The sequence below is a fragment of the Leptosomus discolor genome, chromosome 8 (assembly GCF_034619465.1).
Source record: "Leptosomus discolor isolate bLepDis1 chromosome 8, bLepDis1.hap2, whole genome shotgun sequence".
NCBI classification, from domain to species: Eukaryota; Metazoa; Chordata; class Aves; order Leptosomiformes; family Leptosomidae; genus Leptosomus; species Leptosomus discolor.
The window spans coordinates 18,491,287-18,504,533 of NC_141398.1; the positions used below are offsets into that span (position 1 = coordinate 18,491,287).

At 42.3% G+C, this 13,247-nt stretch overlaps 1 protein-coding gene across 2 annotated transcripts in view; it reads right to left on the bottom strand.

Moving 5' to 3' along the window:
• The window catches only part of DNAH5 (dynein axonemal heavy chain 5), a 138,934-nt gene that overhangs the window by 52,201 nt on the left and 73,486 nt on the right, over nucleotides 1-13,247 (bottom strand). For both annotated transcript variants that reach the window (XM_086469578.1, XM_086469577.1), the window contains exons 44-50: nucleotides 12,848-13,024; nucleotides 12,168-12,372; nucleotides 11,575-11,717; nucleotides 10,718-10,852; nucleotides 9,001-9,123; nucleotides 7,716-7,929; nucleotides 6,865-7,088 (exon numbers count right to left, since the gene is read on the bottom strand). In XM_086469578.1, the coding sequence (XP_086325704.1) occupies nucleotides 6,865-7,088; nucleotides 7,716-7,929; nucleotides 9,001-9,123; nucleotides 10,718-10,852; nucleotides 11,575-11,717; nucleotides 12,168-12,372; nucleotides 12,848-13,024 (1,221 nt within the window). The remainder of the gene's footprint in view (nucleotides 1-6,864; nucleotides 7,089-7,715; nucleotides 7,930-9,000; nucleotides 9,124-10,717; nucleotides 10,853-11,574; nucleotides 11,718-12,167; nucleotides 12,373-12,847; nucleotides 13,025-13,247) is intronic.

Below are 13,247 nucleotides of genomic sequence, written 5' to 3' on the forward strand. Positions count from 1 at the left end.
GGGTCAGGTGATAAGGCATTGTTGTGCCCATTAACAGAAGATAGTCCAGAGGGGGGAGGCAGGGAGCACCGCCCCACTTGGTCTCAACAGCTCCTGAAGATGGTAATAGAATACTTTTTTGGGGTACATTTTACTCTGTAACCTAGGACATAATCCACCCCTTATTCTATTACCATCTACACCATACCCAACTCAATGCTCCCTTACAGATACATATATACACAATGAAACCTTACACAGAGTTCTCACTTTAAATTAGGTCTCCTTGTGGTACACAACGGGTTTCCCCATTTTTCTGCATTATCCACCAAATGTAACCAGGTCCTTGAGCAAAAACAACCCCACGGAGGGGTGTGCCTTTGCCTGACATGGGATTAATCCAAACAGTCTTTCCTAACATACCTCTCGTGTGTACCACAGGGACTTTATCTCCATCCACTGTGTGCAAGGGTCCAGACTGGGCGGGACCAGCTCGATTGATGGACCCTCGGGTATTGACCATCCAGGTGGCCTTTGCTAAATTCAGTTCCCAATTTTTGAAAGTCCCCCCTCCAAGTGCTTTTAGGGTCGTCTTAAGTAGCCCGTTGCACCATTCAACTTTCCTGGCAGCTGGTGCATGATAAGGGATAGGATATATCCATTCGATTCCATGTTCTCTGGCCCAAGTGCTTATGAGGCTGTTCTTGAAATGTGTCCCGTTGTCTGACTCGATTCTCTCAGGGGTGCCATGTCTCCAAAGAACTTGCTTTCCCAGGCCCAAGATGGTGTTCCGGGCAGTAGCATGAGGCACAGGGTAGGTCTCCAGCCATCCAGTGCTTGCTTCCACCATGGTCAGCACGTAGCGCTTGCCTTGGCGGGTTTGGGGAAGAGTGATGTAGTCAATTTGCCAGGCTTCCCCATACCTGTACTTCGACCATCGTCCACCGTACCACAGAGTCTCCACCTGCTTGGCCTGCTTGATCGCAGAGCAGGTCTCGCAGTCATGGATAACCTGGGAGATACTGTTCATGGTTAGATCCACCCCTCGGTCCCGTGCCCATTTATAAGTGGCCTCTCTGCCTTGATGGCCTGAGGCATCATGGGCCCATCGAGCTAAGAACAACTCTCCTTTATGTTGCCAATCTAAGTCTATCTGGGACACCTCTATTTTTGCAGCCTGATCTCCCTGTTCATTGTTACGATGTTCTTCATTAGCCCGACTCCTGGGGACATGAGCATCTACATGACTGACCCTCACAGGTAGCTTTTTTACCCAAGTGGCAATATGTTTCCACCCGTCAGCAGCCCAGATTAGTTTTCCCCTACGCTGCCAGTTGGCCTTTTTCCACCTTTCTAGCCAGCCCCACAGAGCACTGGCTACCATCCACGAATCAGTATAAAGGTAGAGCTTTGGCCACTTCTCTCTTTCAGCAATGTCCAGGGCCAGTTGAACAGCTTTGAGTCCAGCAAGTTGACTTGATCTACTTTCTCCTTCAGTAGCTTGTGCAACCTGTCATGTGGGGCTCCATATGGCTGCTTTCCACTTCCGGTTCATCCCTATGATGAGACAGGAACTGTCAGTGAAAAGAGCATGTCGTGTTTCTTCTGCTGGTAGTTGGTTGTACAGTGGAGCTTTTTCAGCCCGCGTCACTTGTTCCTGCTCCTCTTCGTCAGTGAGGCCAAAGTCTTCACCTTTCGGCCAGTTCGTAATTATTTCCAAAATCCCAGGGCGATTTGGGTTTCCAATACGGGCACGCTGTGTGATGAGGGCAATCCATTTGCTCCATGTGGCGTCGGTGGCGTGGTGGGTAGAGGGAAACTCTCCTTTAAACATCCACCCCAGCACCGGTAGTCGGGGTGCCAGGAGGAGTTGTGCTTCCGTGCCAATCACTTCCAAGGCGGCTTGGACTCCTTCATAGACTGCTAGGATTTCCTTCTCTGTGGGAGTGTAGTTGGCCTCAGACTCTCTATAACTTCGACTCCAGAATCCCAGTGGTCGGTCGCGAGTCTCTCCAGGCACCTTCTGCCAAAGGCTCCAGGACAAACCATTGTTCCCAGCTGCAAAGTAGAGCACATTCCTCACCTCTGATCCCACCCTGACTGGGCCAAGGGCTAGTGCACGAGCGATCTCCTGCTTGATTTGGGCAAAGGCTTGTTGCTGTTTAGGGTCCCAGTGGAAATCGTTCTTCTTGCGGGTAACCAGGTACAGGGGGCTCACAATCTGGCTGTACTCAGGAATGTGCATTCTCCAAAAACCTATGGCGCCTAGGAAAGCCTGTGTTTCCTTCTTGCTGGTTGGTGGAGACATCGCGGTGATCTTATTGATGACCTCGGCGGGGATCTGACGCCGTCCGTCTTGCCACTTTACCCCCAGGAACTGGATCTCTGGGGCAGGTCCCTTGACTTTGCTCTTCTTGATGGCAAAACCAGCCTCCAGGAGAATCTGGATGATCTGCTCTCCTTTCCCAAATACTTCCATTGCCGTGTTCCCCCACACAATGATGTCATCGATGTACTGCAGATGTTCTGGAGCTTCACCCTTTTCCAGTGCAGCCTGGATCAGTCCATGGCAGATGGTGGGACTGTGCTTCCACCCCTGGGGCAGTCGGTTCCAGGTGTACTGTACGCCCCTCCAGGTGAAGGCAAACTGAGGCCTGCATTCTGCTGCCAGAGGAATGGAGAAAAAAGCATTGGCAATGTCAATAGTGGCATACCACTTTGCTGCCTTGGACTCCAGCTCGTACTGGAGTTCCAGCATGTCCGGCACGGCAGCGCTCAACGGTGGAGTCACTTCATTCAAGCCATGACAGTCCACAGTCAATCTCCATTCTCTGTCAGACTTGGGCACAGGCCAAATGGGGCTGTTGAAGGGTGAGTGGGTCTTGCTGACCACCCCTTGACTCTCCAGCTCACGGATCATTTTGTGGATGGGGATCACAGCATCTCGATTCGTCCGATACTGCCGGCGGTGCACTGTCGAGGTGGCAATTGGCACTTGTTGCTCTTCCATCTTCAAGAGTCCTACTGCAGATGGGTTTTCTGATAGTCCAGGCAAGGTGTTCAATTGCCTAATGCCCTCTGCCTCCACAGCAGCTATCCCAAATGCCCACCTGAGACCTTTTGGGTCCTTGTAATAGCCGTTCCGGAGGAAATCTATGCCCAGAATCCACGGGGCCTCTGGACCAGTCACAATCGGATGTTTCTGCCACTCCTTCCCAGTAAGACTCACCTCGGCTTCCAACAGAGTCAATTGCTGGATCCCCCCGTTACCCCGGCAATGGAAACAGGTTCTGCCCCCACATGTCCCGATGGCATTAGGGTACACTGCACACCAGTATCAACTAACGCTTTGTATTTTTGTGGCTCTGACGTGCCAGGCCATCGGATCCACACTGTCCAAAATATCCGTTTTTCCCGTGCCTCTCCCTGGCTAGAGGCAGGGCCCCTCTAGCACTGGTTATCATTTCCTTCCTGGACATACATTCTAGAGGTTCCTTCAAGGTGATCTGTCGGATCATTCTCCCTTCTGTAATATCTGGCAGCTCGGTCCTGGGAGGTTGAGGCTACCTTCACTTTAGTGTTACTCCCCCTGTTAGTGTTTCCCTCCTTGAGTTGACGCACCCGTGCTGCCAGGACAGAAGGGGGTTTCCCATCCCACCTTCCCATGTCTTCCCCATGGTCGCGCAGGAAGTACCATAGCTCAGCTCGTGGGGTGTACCCTCTCCCTCTAACTGGGGGACGTTGGGCTCCAACTTTGGGGCCTGTGACTTGTACCGGTGCCAAATGGGAACTGCTCCTCCTCACCTCCTCCTTTATTTCCCTCATCTCCTCTTGTAGGCTCTTAATCACAGCAGAGACATTAGCCTGCATTGGGCCATGGATCACGCTTTCAGAATTTCTAAGCTTGCTCGTGACAGAACCCACTGTCTCTTGGTCATTATCCGCATTAATCATTGCAATGAAGGTGGCGTATTGAGATGGCCCTAGAGTTGCCAGATTCCACAACATTTGCCCTGTGCACCTGACTTTGTCAGGGTCGTTACCATGCTGTCCATCCCTCCCAAAGAGTACCTCCAATACTGCCACTTCTCTCAGCTGTTGGATCCCTTCCTCAAGGGTCTTCCAGCGCATTCTGTGATGGTGCTCCTGCATTCTCTCTCTGTGGACAAACCTCTCTCTCACACTCACTAAAAGCCACTCACAGAGGGAAAGGGTCCCTGCCTCCCTTACAAATACCAGATTGACACCTCAGTCCTGAGTCAATGGTCGCAAATTCCTTGCCTCACTGCCATCCAGTTGCACACTTGTACCCATGAGGTCCCAGACCCGAAGTAACCAGGTTATAAAAGCCTCACGCACCCGCCATACAATGTCTTTGTGCAGATTACGGAGACTGTCGTACATCAGGGACTCGGTGATTATCTCAACCACTGGCTCGCCTGCAGGTTGTGAGGGCCCTCCTTTCTTAACTGGGCTCTCTGATTTCATCTTAGATTTCCTCGTTTCCACAGGGGCGACTGCTGCTGGCTGTGACTGCCCTTGAGTTTCAGCTGGGACTTGGACAGTTGTAACATCTGTGGGTTCTACTGCTGCATCATTAGACTCTCCCTCTTCGAGGCAGGAGGAGGGTTTCCAAGCAGCTGAGAAAATGCACTCCTTCAGCATCTGGCCCATCTCACGTATCTCATTCACCCAATCCGGGTGGTTCGTTTCTGATGTGAGCTGTGAGGCAGGGTCAGGTTCCGGAGCAGCATTCCTAGTCAGGGTGGTTATCCAAGTCAATCTCCCCTGATCTCTGAATACTGAATAAAATAGGACTATCAGCAACACCAGCCACTGTACGATATCATTAGCACTTAGGGAAGATCTGAATCCTTCGAAAACTGGTGGAGTAGACCCAAAGAGCTGGGTTAAGAGTTGGGAGAAAGTTTCTCCCGGTGTCATTTCCTCACAGTAAGTACCATTATTAAACCCACCCCAAAAACATACGGTTAGTGTGTGATAGCTCTGAATCCATGTGCCCACCTTCCAGAGGAAGTTAATAAGCCATGAATTCCTCACCTTATTAATCCATAGAAGAAACTGGATAACAGTCACAGTAGCCTTAGTTACAGGACCCATGTTTAGATAAGGGCCTGCAAATGGGAGAAATATAGCCACGACCACATGCCACATGAATGAGGATAAGCTAGCCCACATGACGCCACCTAACGAGGAATCTATATCCAACGCACAAGAACTGTTATTCCTTTTTCTCTCGATGCCCTCGTGCCCCACGTTGGGCACCAAAATCTGTCTTGGTTTGAAAGACAGGTGTCTGCTGAGGAAGGCAGGAGCCTCCCTTGAAATGGAAAATGCAACCCCCTTCCCTCCAAATTATTATAATTTTGAAATTAAGGGGTCTTTGGCAAAGATATGGGGAACAGGAATAACAGTTCTTTACTAATATATATATATATATATATATATATATATATAAATCAAGGCAGAAAAAAACAACCCACTGGTTTACACTGACAGAGTCAGAAACACAACCTAACAGCCTGTTAGGGTGGCAGTAGCAGTCCGATAAGATGGTGGCTGCAGTCCTCCTGAAGTGATGGGTGTAGTTCTGTTGGAAGCAGCGATCTTGTAAAAGGGGCTGGTCTTCCTCTGAAGGTTCAGTGGTAGGTAGGTAGCTCTTGTCCTCTGGAACTCCAGTGGGGGAAAAACTCCTCTGGGAATCCAGTGGAAGAAGGCTGCTAGGGTGTTTGAAATCTCAGTTTATATTTAGCATGGACTGCTTGGCTCCTTCCCCCCGGGCGGAGCATCTCACAATGGGATGGGGAGTTGTGAGGCAGTTCCTTGATGGGCCATTAACAGGAGATAGCCCAGGAGCGAGTTATCGATGAGTCAGGCGATAAGGCATTGTCGTGCCCAGTAACAGGAGATAGTCCAGAGGGGGAAGGCAGGGAGCACCGCCCCACCTGGTCTCAACAGCTCCTGAAGATGGTAATAGAATACTTTTTTGGGGCATATTTTACACTGTAACCTAGGACATTTATATAGTCAGATTTCAAGGAATTGTTTGTTATACTTCAAAAGACATTAAATAAGAATATATATAAACACATAATCATCTTAGCACTGTTTATTTTTAGCTTCAGAAATTAAAATCAATTCTAAAATTTAAATTTTATATGTAGTAGAATTCAGGAGGTTTTTCAACAAGCAGGGAAGCACATTAAACATGAAGTGATTATATAACCCAAAATTATAACAAATTTTCCATTATTACCATAAACATTGCTTTTCCAGCACTTCACATTTCAGTGCTCAAAACACTAAATGCCTTTTCCTTAAAATAATTAAAAGATAAGTGTTGCATGAAGTATTGAGTTTTCTGGAAGAAAGGTGGAATATGGGGGGAAAAAAAATCATGGCTCGTTATTACTTCTTCCTTTCAAGCCGTAAGCCAGAAATAATTTGTTAGACAGGTGTTAGGCAGTGACTGAAAGCCTCAATACACCAGTGGAGAGAGGGAAACTGTTTATTTTTTTTAATCAATATACGCATTTTCATTGGGTTAAAATAAATTCATTGTTTCTCATAATTTTCTTTGCTTGCTTCTTTCAAAAAAACTAGCATTTGTCAGTAATAAAACAAGCACATAGAAGCAAACCCTCTGCTGTCAAAAGAAGCAGGTGTTGTTATATTTATGAAACAAAGTTATTTCAGTTGGCACTGTACAAGCTGGACTAAAACGTCTCTGCCTCAAAAAAAAATACGTGGAAAAATTTTTTAATGAGGAATTATGTTTTTCTAAAGCAAACTCAAATGCCAAGAAGTTAGACTATTCATCCTGTTTGCTACACTAATTATAACAAAGCACTGATGTGCACTTACCTTTGGTTCATTGATCACTTCCGATGTAGCATTCAGCATTCCTTGCCAAATCCTTGAGAGATCTCGAAGGTTGAAGACATAATGGAACTTGGCTGGTGTGGGCAACATTTTTAGCTTGGTTATCTGCCACAGCCTGCGTGTCAGTGGAACCAATTTGGCTACTGTTTTCTTCACATCTTCTGAAAATCCCCGCTCACTACAATAGTGCCCTTCTCCAATTACACCTGTGAAAAAAAAAAAAAAAATGCCAAATGAAAAATTTTTCTAAGACATGCTAGCACAACAGCAAGAGTTACAATCTTCTTAAGTTTCGTTTTCTTTTTTTGATCCACAAAACCTTTTCTAATTTGTTGAAATGGCTTTCTAGTCCTTATTCAAATTTTGACTCACCTGGTGTTAACACCATTCTGCCACCAGCTTACTGCGTATTTGGCTCTTAATTAACTGTCCATTAAAAACGTTCTACCAAAATGGCTTTCACAGCCTTTGAATAGCTAATCTTTTCTGAGACCAATATGATCCTGTCATTTGTGAAAGTCTAGACATCAGTCACTCATTCTTAGCACCTCAGCAACTCTCCAGCACTGTCACTAAAACTAGGGATGGCCTTCATGCTGTTCATCTTAATACTTTGCACAACAATAGATTCAGAGATGTAACTGGACCTGAAAAACTTACAGATTGATGAAATTACAGGTGGGGAGTGGTTACTGAAGGAAAGTGGGCTGATAAGCAAATCAGAGCAGGTTTAAGCCTCTATTTTAATCATAATGTTTATAAATGGAGGGATAAAGAAAAATCAACTATCATTTTTTTAAAATGGGATGGATAAAGTGCTGATTTCCCTTTACCGAAAATTTTGTCAATGGATGAATTAGAAGGCAGAGTACAGTTGAATACAGAAAATTGTCTCTTGAGTCTCTGTGGAATGTCATTGCGACCTCCCCCAGGGTGGATCATGGCAGCCAAAAACTGAATGTCCACAATGTTGGTAAATTCACCAGGCTTTTCCAAGTTATACAGTCCATTCTGTTCCATCAACTGCCTAACTATCTCATTGGTGACCTGTAAAATAACCAGGTATTATAGAACAGAGTATTATACACACAACTAAATAAAATACAAAACATGCCTATGTACTTGGAAGACCTAATAAAGAGTATACCATTATTTTCTCCCCCAAACCCCTGCTCATTTGCTTCAGGAGAAAAATGCACTACTAGGAATAAGCATATTGTATTCTTCTCATTGGCAATATCTATGGACAAAAATCATGGCAGTAGAGGGGAATCCCTAGCTTACAATTAATCCTTTCTTGAATACTTCAATTCATTCTTGCTTGAATGCTGCATGATTTCCAATATTGTTGTGTTGGAGCTACTTCTCCCTTTTAACAGAAAATTTCCATTTTGTTCTAATCAAGCCCAAACTGATGCATCTTCACAGGTTGCATATGCTACCAAAAATTTGGATGAAATTCCCATGTGTAAGAATCACAAACATGGTTTTTCAAGCTGCAAAAATAGAATTGCATCTATACAAAAGACTGAAAAATCTCTTTCTTTAGCCACATATGGACCCCCCGCTTTTCTATTTGACCAGCTGGAAACATCCCACGGATGGGATTACATTATAAAACTATACTTCTTTAGAAATTCTAACACCAGTTTCCAAAGCAATGTACTTCAGAAAAATCTTGCCAATGTACATAATGATTAGTTCCATCTTTTCTAAAGCAGAGGAGTCAATTCTTACCTCTCAGCATTCACAGTACTTTAACTATTGTCCACACAGACAGTTTGCTAATCACAATTTGTGTGCCAAAGCTTTTTTCTAATTAATGTCTTTTATTTTTTTTTTAAATAAAATAATAAGTATTGGTAGAAACCTTGTTAAATTATATAGGCATATTTTAAGGAGTACTCAAACTGCTTCTTGTAGTCAGTATATTTACTTTCAAATAATTCACGACAATATAAAACTAGATGTGTTCTTGTAAAAGACTGCTTAAAAAATAAGCACTACATGTCAAATTTACCCCCTACTGCCTGATTGAGAAAAGAAGCCGGTTCTACAGAGTAGCAAGGAAAGAAATAAAATGTCTTTTGCCTTATTTTTCCTCTTTTACAAACTAACCTGATCTCCCCATTCATTTATTATGGGCATATTGACATCATCAATGAAGACTGTCATCTTTTTGCCTCCAGGCGGACCATAAGTTGTGCCCATGCGCTTGTCTACATAACTTTCTATTGTACGCTGTTAAAAAGAAATTAGCATAGTTACAGAGAGCCCTTTCTTTCATTATATGATTCAATCATTTAAACATATTAATGGTTTTGTTACACAGAATTTTACTAAGGAAGGTTTAGATGACACACCTGCTGGAGGTAATTGTACTAGTTCAACTAGAATGTCTGAAATTTCACACTATATAGCATTAGGTTGCTATTACATACAACAAATGTCTAGTGTAGACAACCATGCCTAACAGCTTCACAATTTTGAAACCATTTAAAACTGTTCTTTCATTTTATTCATTTATCAGCAATATAGATTAAACTAATAATCTGTCAGATCTGAAAGATGTGATTCTTGAAGAGTTTTTCAGCAGATATTGATGTACTTCGTAAAAGCATACAGTGATAATTAAACTCACATACATAAAAAGACTTGATGAAATAATTTTGCTTAATAGTGGACTAACACTACTTTTCTTCCCATCGCTCGATTCTTCCTAAGGTCCAATTTTTATTTATTCTATACCAAGTGAAAGCTCACTTAACCATGCATAGCTATTCTTTAGTGCAAATCTAAATATGCATTCTTACGTTGTGCCTAGACTCCTGTAGAGTAGCCTGGAAAGACTTGTTACACAAATGGCAACAGTTAGTCCGAGATTTTAGAAGGTCAGAGTAATTGAAAAGCATGTGTCGCAACAGACAAAGCTTTGGCTTAGATTGTTATCGGAGACTTGACTGTCAGACATCCATTTCAGGTGTCTTGATCGTCAACAGACCATCATCTATCATCAATAAACTTGACGTCTACTTTATAAAAACAGATGTACCAACACTACTTTTGTTTCTATAGCCTAATCAATAGAAGGAAAAATACTAAGGAAAATAAGACCAAAATTACGTACTTGTATATTAAACAGGTTAATAGCTTCTGCTATGCTATAGAAACAGATAATCGATGATGCATCAAGCTTATAGACAGCACTTCTGATTACAGCACAGACAGTGCTTCAGTTTGGCATACCAAACCCCATTAAAAATATTTCCCATATATATTGTCAGCAGGTCAAAGAAACTTGAAATAATTCAAAGTAGCTCAGTAGAAATTTGGACAGGCAGAACAGTTCAGGATTTAAGTATTCGTAATTCTATTTAGAGCACCTGCGCTGCATGTGTTACTTTTTTAACAAGTAATTTAATTTACTGAAATTTAAATTGCAGACAGCACATTTCTTATGACAGATTGTTGTGGGTAATGCTTATTTTACTCACAGCTTTCAATGAAATCTGAGGGAAGTCATTGACAGCACTATCCAACTAGTGAGAACTGATACATTTGACATAAAAAACATTAAATGTGAAGAAGCAAATAATATGCATGATATTGTAATAGTCTGAGACAGCTCAATAACTACCGAAGAAGTTGAAGGGAACATGGTTTTTACAAAGACTTTTAAATCATGTGTTTGGACACTTAGTCCTTTTGAGTAGGTGCTTTTTTGTTTCTGCACTCATTTTCAATTAAACCGTTTTCAGAAGCATCCTCCTGGCAAATTCTCTGAACAATCTTTGAATCCAGTCACATTCTATTAGAAAGTGAACGACTACTATACCTGAAAAATTAATGGGGTAGTTGCAGATGAAAAATTCAAACTCTTAGCCATGTGGCTTTCAGGGTTATATTTTGACATAAAACCTTTGATGATAACAGTCTTTGCAGTTCCTTGCTCACCAATTAGTAGGACAGCCTAGACAAAGACAACATTGAAATAAGGCAAAACACAAGAGCTAGGTGTCTTGGCAAAGCCTCAGCAATCCCATTTAGCTTTTGAACTAGAATGAAATTAGAAAACTTATGTAAAGTGAATTCTCAGCAAGGGACGTGTGGAAGCAAAATAGTTAATATCTTAGATTTTTGCAGGCCTCACAAGTTAAAAATGTTTGCAGTTAATGGTCATGTCAATCAGCATGATTTAACAAAAGAAGGGATTATTTGTAAAAGGAGTTGATTATTTGAAAAAGGATGAACCGTCTAGATTTCAGTTCCTGTTTTTATTTACCATATCCTGCTTATCTGACACAGTTTTGGTGAAGAACTGTGGGCTGTGTAACCTAAAAGTACATAAACTCTATAACTGCCCCATGTGGACAGAGCTCATAGCAGCAGAGTCTGGCACTCTGCTGCCCTGTGTGATGCCCGCTCTCCAACAGCTACATGAATAAATTGCTTCTGTTCTGACCTGATCTCAGCTGTAACTACAGTTATTTCCACTACAGAAAGGATGGGTGATGGGAAGACAAAAAAGTCTGGAAGCAGTGTATATTTAAATGAATGTAGCTCCTGGAATCACTATTTGATATTAAAAAATGCAGTTCTTCCTTTTCAATAATATAATATTTCACTTCCAACTCAAAAACTTTATCATGTGTACGGTTAGCACTATTCAGATGTGAAACATAGAAAAAGTACCTTGCCCTGTTTCGCAATGGTTTCAATAAGGAAATCCGTTCTCACATTGTCAACATTAGGCACAAGAATGGAGCCATACTCTGGAGTACTGGTACTGGGATATACATACTCTTCAACACGTGTATTCCAGTGCATCCATTTACCTAGTAAGAAAGAAATTTACTTAATGTTTTAGAAATACAAGGCATCATTGCTTCTTTGATCTTCCATTGAGCTGACTCATATGTTGGTGCCTCTCTCTCACATACAGTAATCCCACTCTGTAAATTCAGACCAAAATTATAGAATCATATAATCATAGATTCTGTAAACTTGGATCTAACTGGCTTACTCCTCTTTCTTACATAAATTATGACAAGGAGAAGGTTGGTCTATTTTTGTTCACATAACAATTCATTGGCACAAAGTCCATGCAGCTTTCTGTAGTAATATATCCACATTCTGATTTCTCACATGGGACAGGGAAAAAGCTTTCTGCATCACTAGTAAAACATAGCTGTAAAACAAAACTTGCTGCAGGAATTTTCTAAAAGCAGCATGATTTTAAAATCACTTTTAAGCTTTACCCCATACCACCCAGCTGGGTTACTAACCGTCGGATGCTACATAATAATCAAACATGGTATCTTCACTGCCTTCTGGGATACAGGGAAGATCAAGTTTTATTGTGGCATGGTTTCGAAGCCAGTGTTCCATTTTGCATCTGTCTTCCAGTTCTAGTAATGCTCCTACACTCCACATAAGAGAGAAGATGTACAGCCTTTCCAAGTATTTTGCAGTCAATTCCCCTCCTTGCTCCTGAAGAATTGAGTTAGGTTTTTATTTTCAATAGCCTGAAAATTCTATTTGATAATCATTAGTAACATCATGTTAAAAGCCTTCAGGTTAAAAGTTTAAATTTACTGACGTCTTTATCAATGAACAGACTGAATCAATATCAAGAAACCACAAAATATAGAAAAGCACCTTGTAAATATGTAAATTAGGGCATTTGATCTGTTTAGGTTCTAGTTTATAATCTGATAACAATCCACCCCCCCAAAAAAATGAAGAAAAACTGTCTGATGCATGCTACATGTCAATGGTTAACATCACATCCAAATGTGAAAGAGGGCACATCCTAGCTATTTTCTAAAGAAAAAGAAGGTATTCCTTACTAACCTGAATCTTCATTTACATTCCAAGCCATCAAAGAATCTCCACTCTACATAACCTCATGACTTAAAATTATTTCCATTAGATTGGGTAAATATAAACAAATCCGCAACTTTACCTTAGGTGGGATAAGGCCCTGCAGCACATTAATGCTCTGCATAATCACGAAGGCTTCCAACACCTCAGTCTTGCATTGCAGAGACTGAGTGCTGAAGCGGTATAAGTCTGGGAATGATGAAGAATACAGCTGACGTAGAATTTCAGCTTCTTGGAAGGAACGTCTTCTCAAAAATCCCTATTACAAAGCATGGAGAGAAAATAAATTTAGTTCCCAATGCAGATCTCAGTAAACTGAACTCTAGTAATTCAAAGTGTCCAGCAATCATGGAAAGTTGATTTCTTGGGCGGGTGGTGGGGAGGCGGATTCCCTGACTGTTGGGCATGGTATGGCTAGCAGAAGGTCAAACTTTACCCAAGTATGCATAATTCCTACTGGATGTTAAACATGGATACTGAAG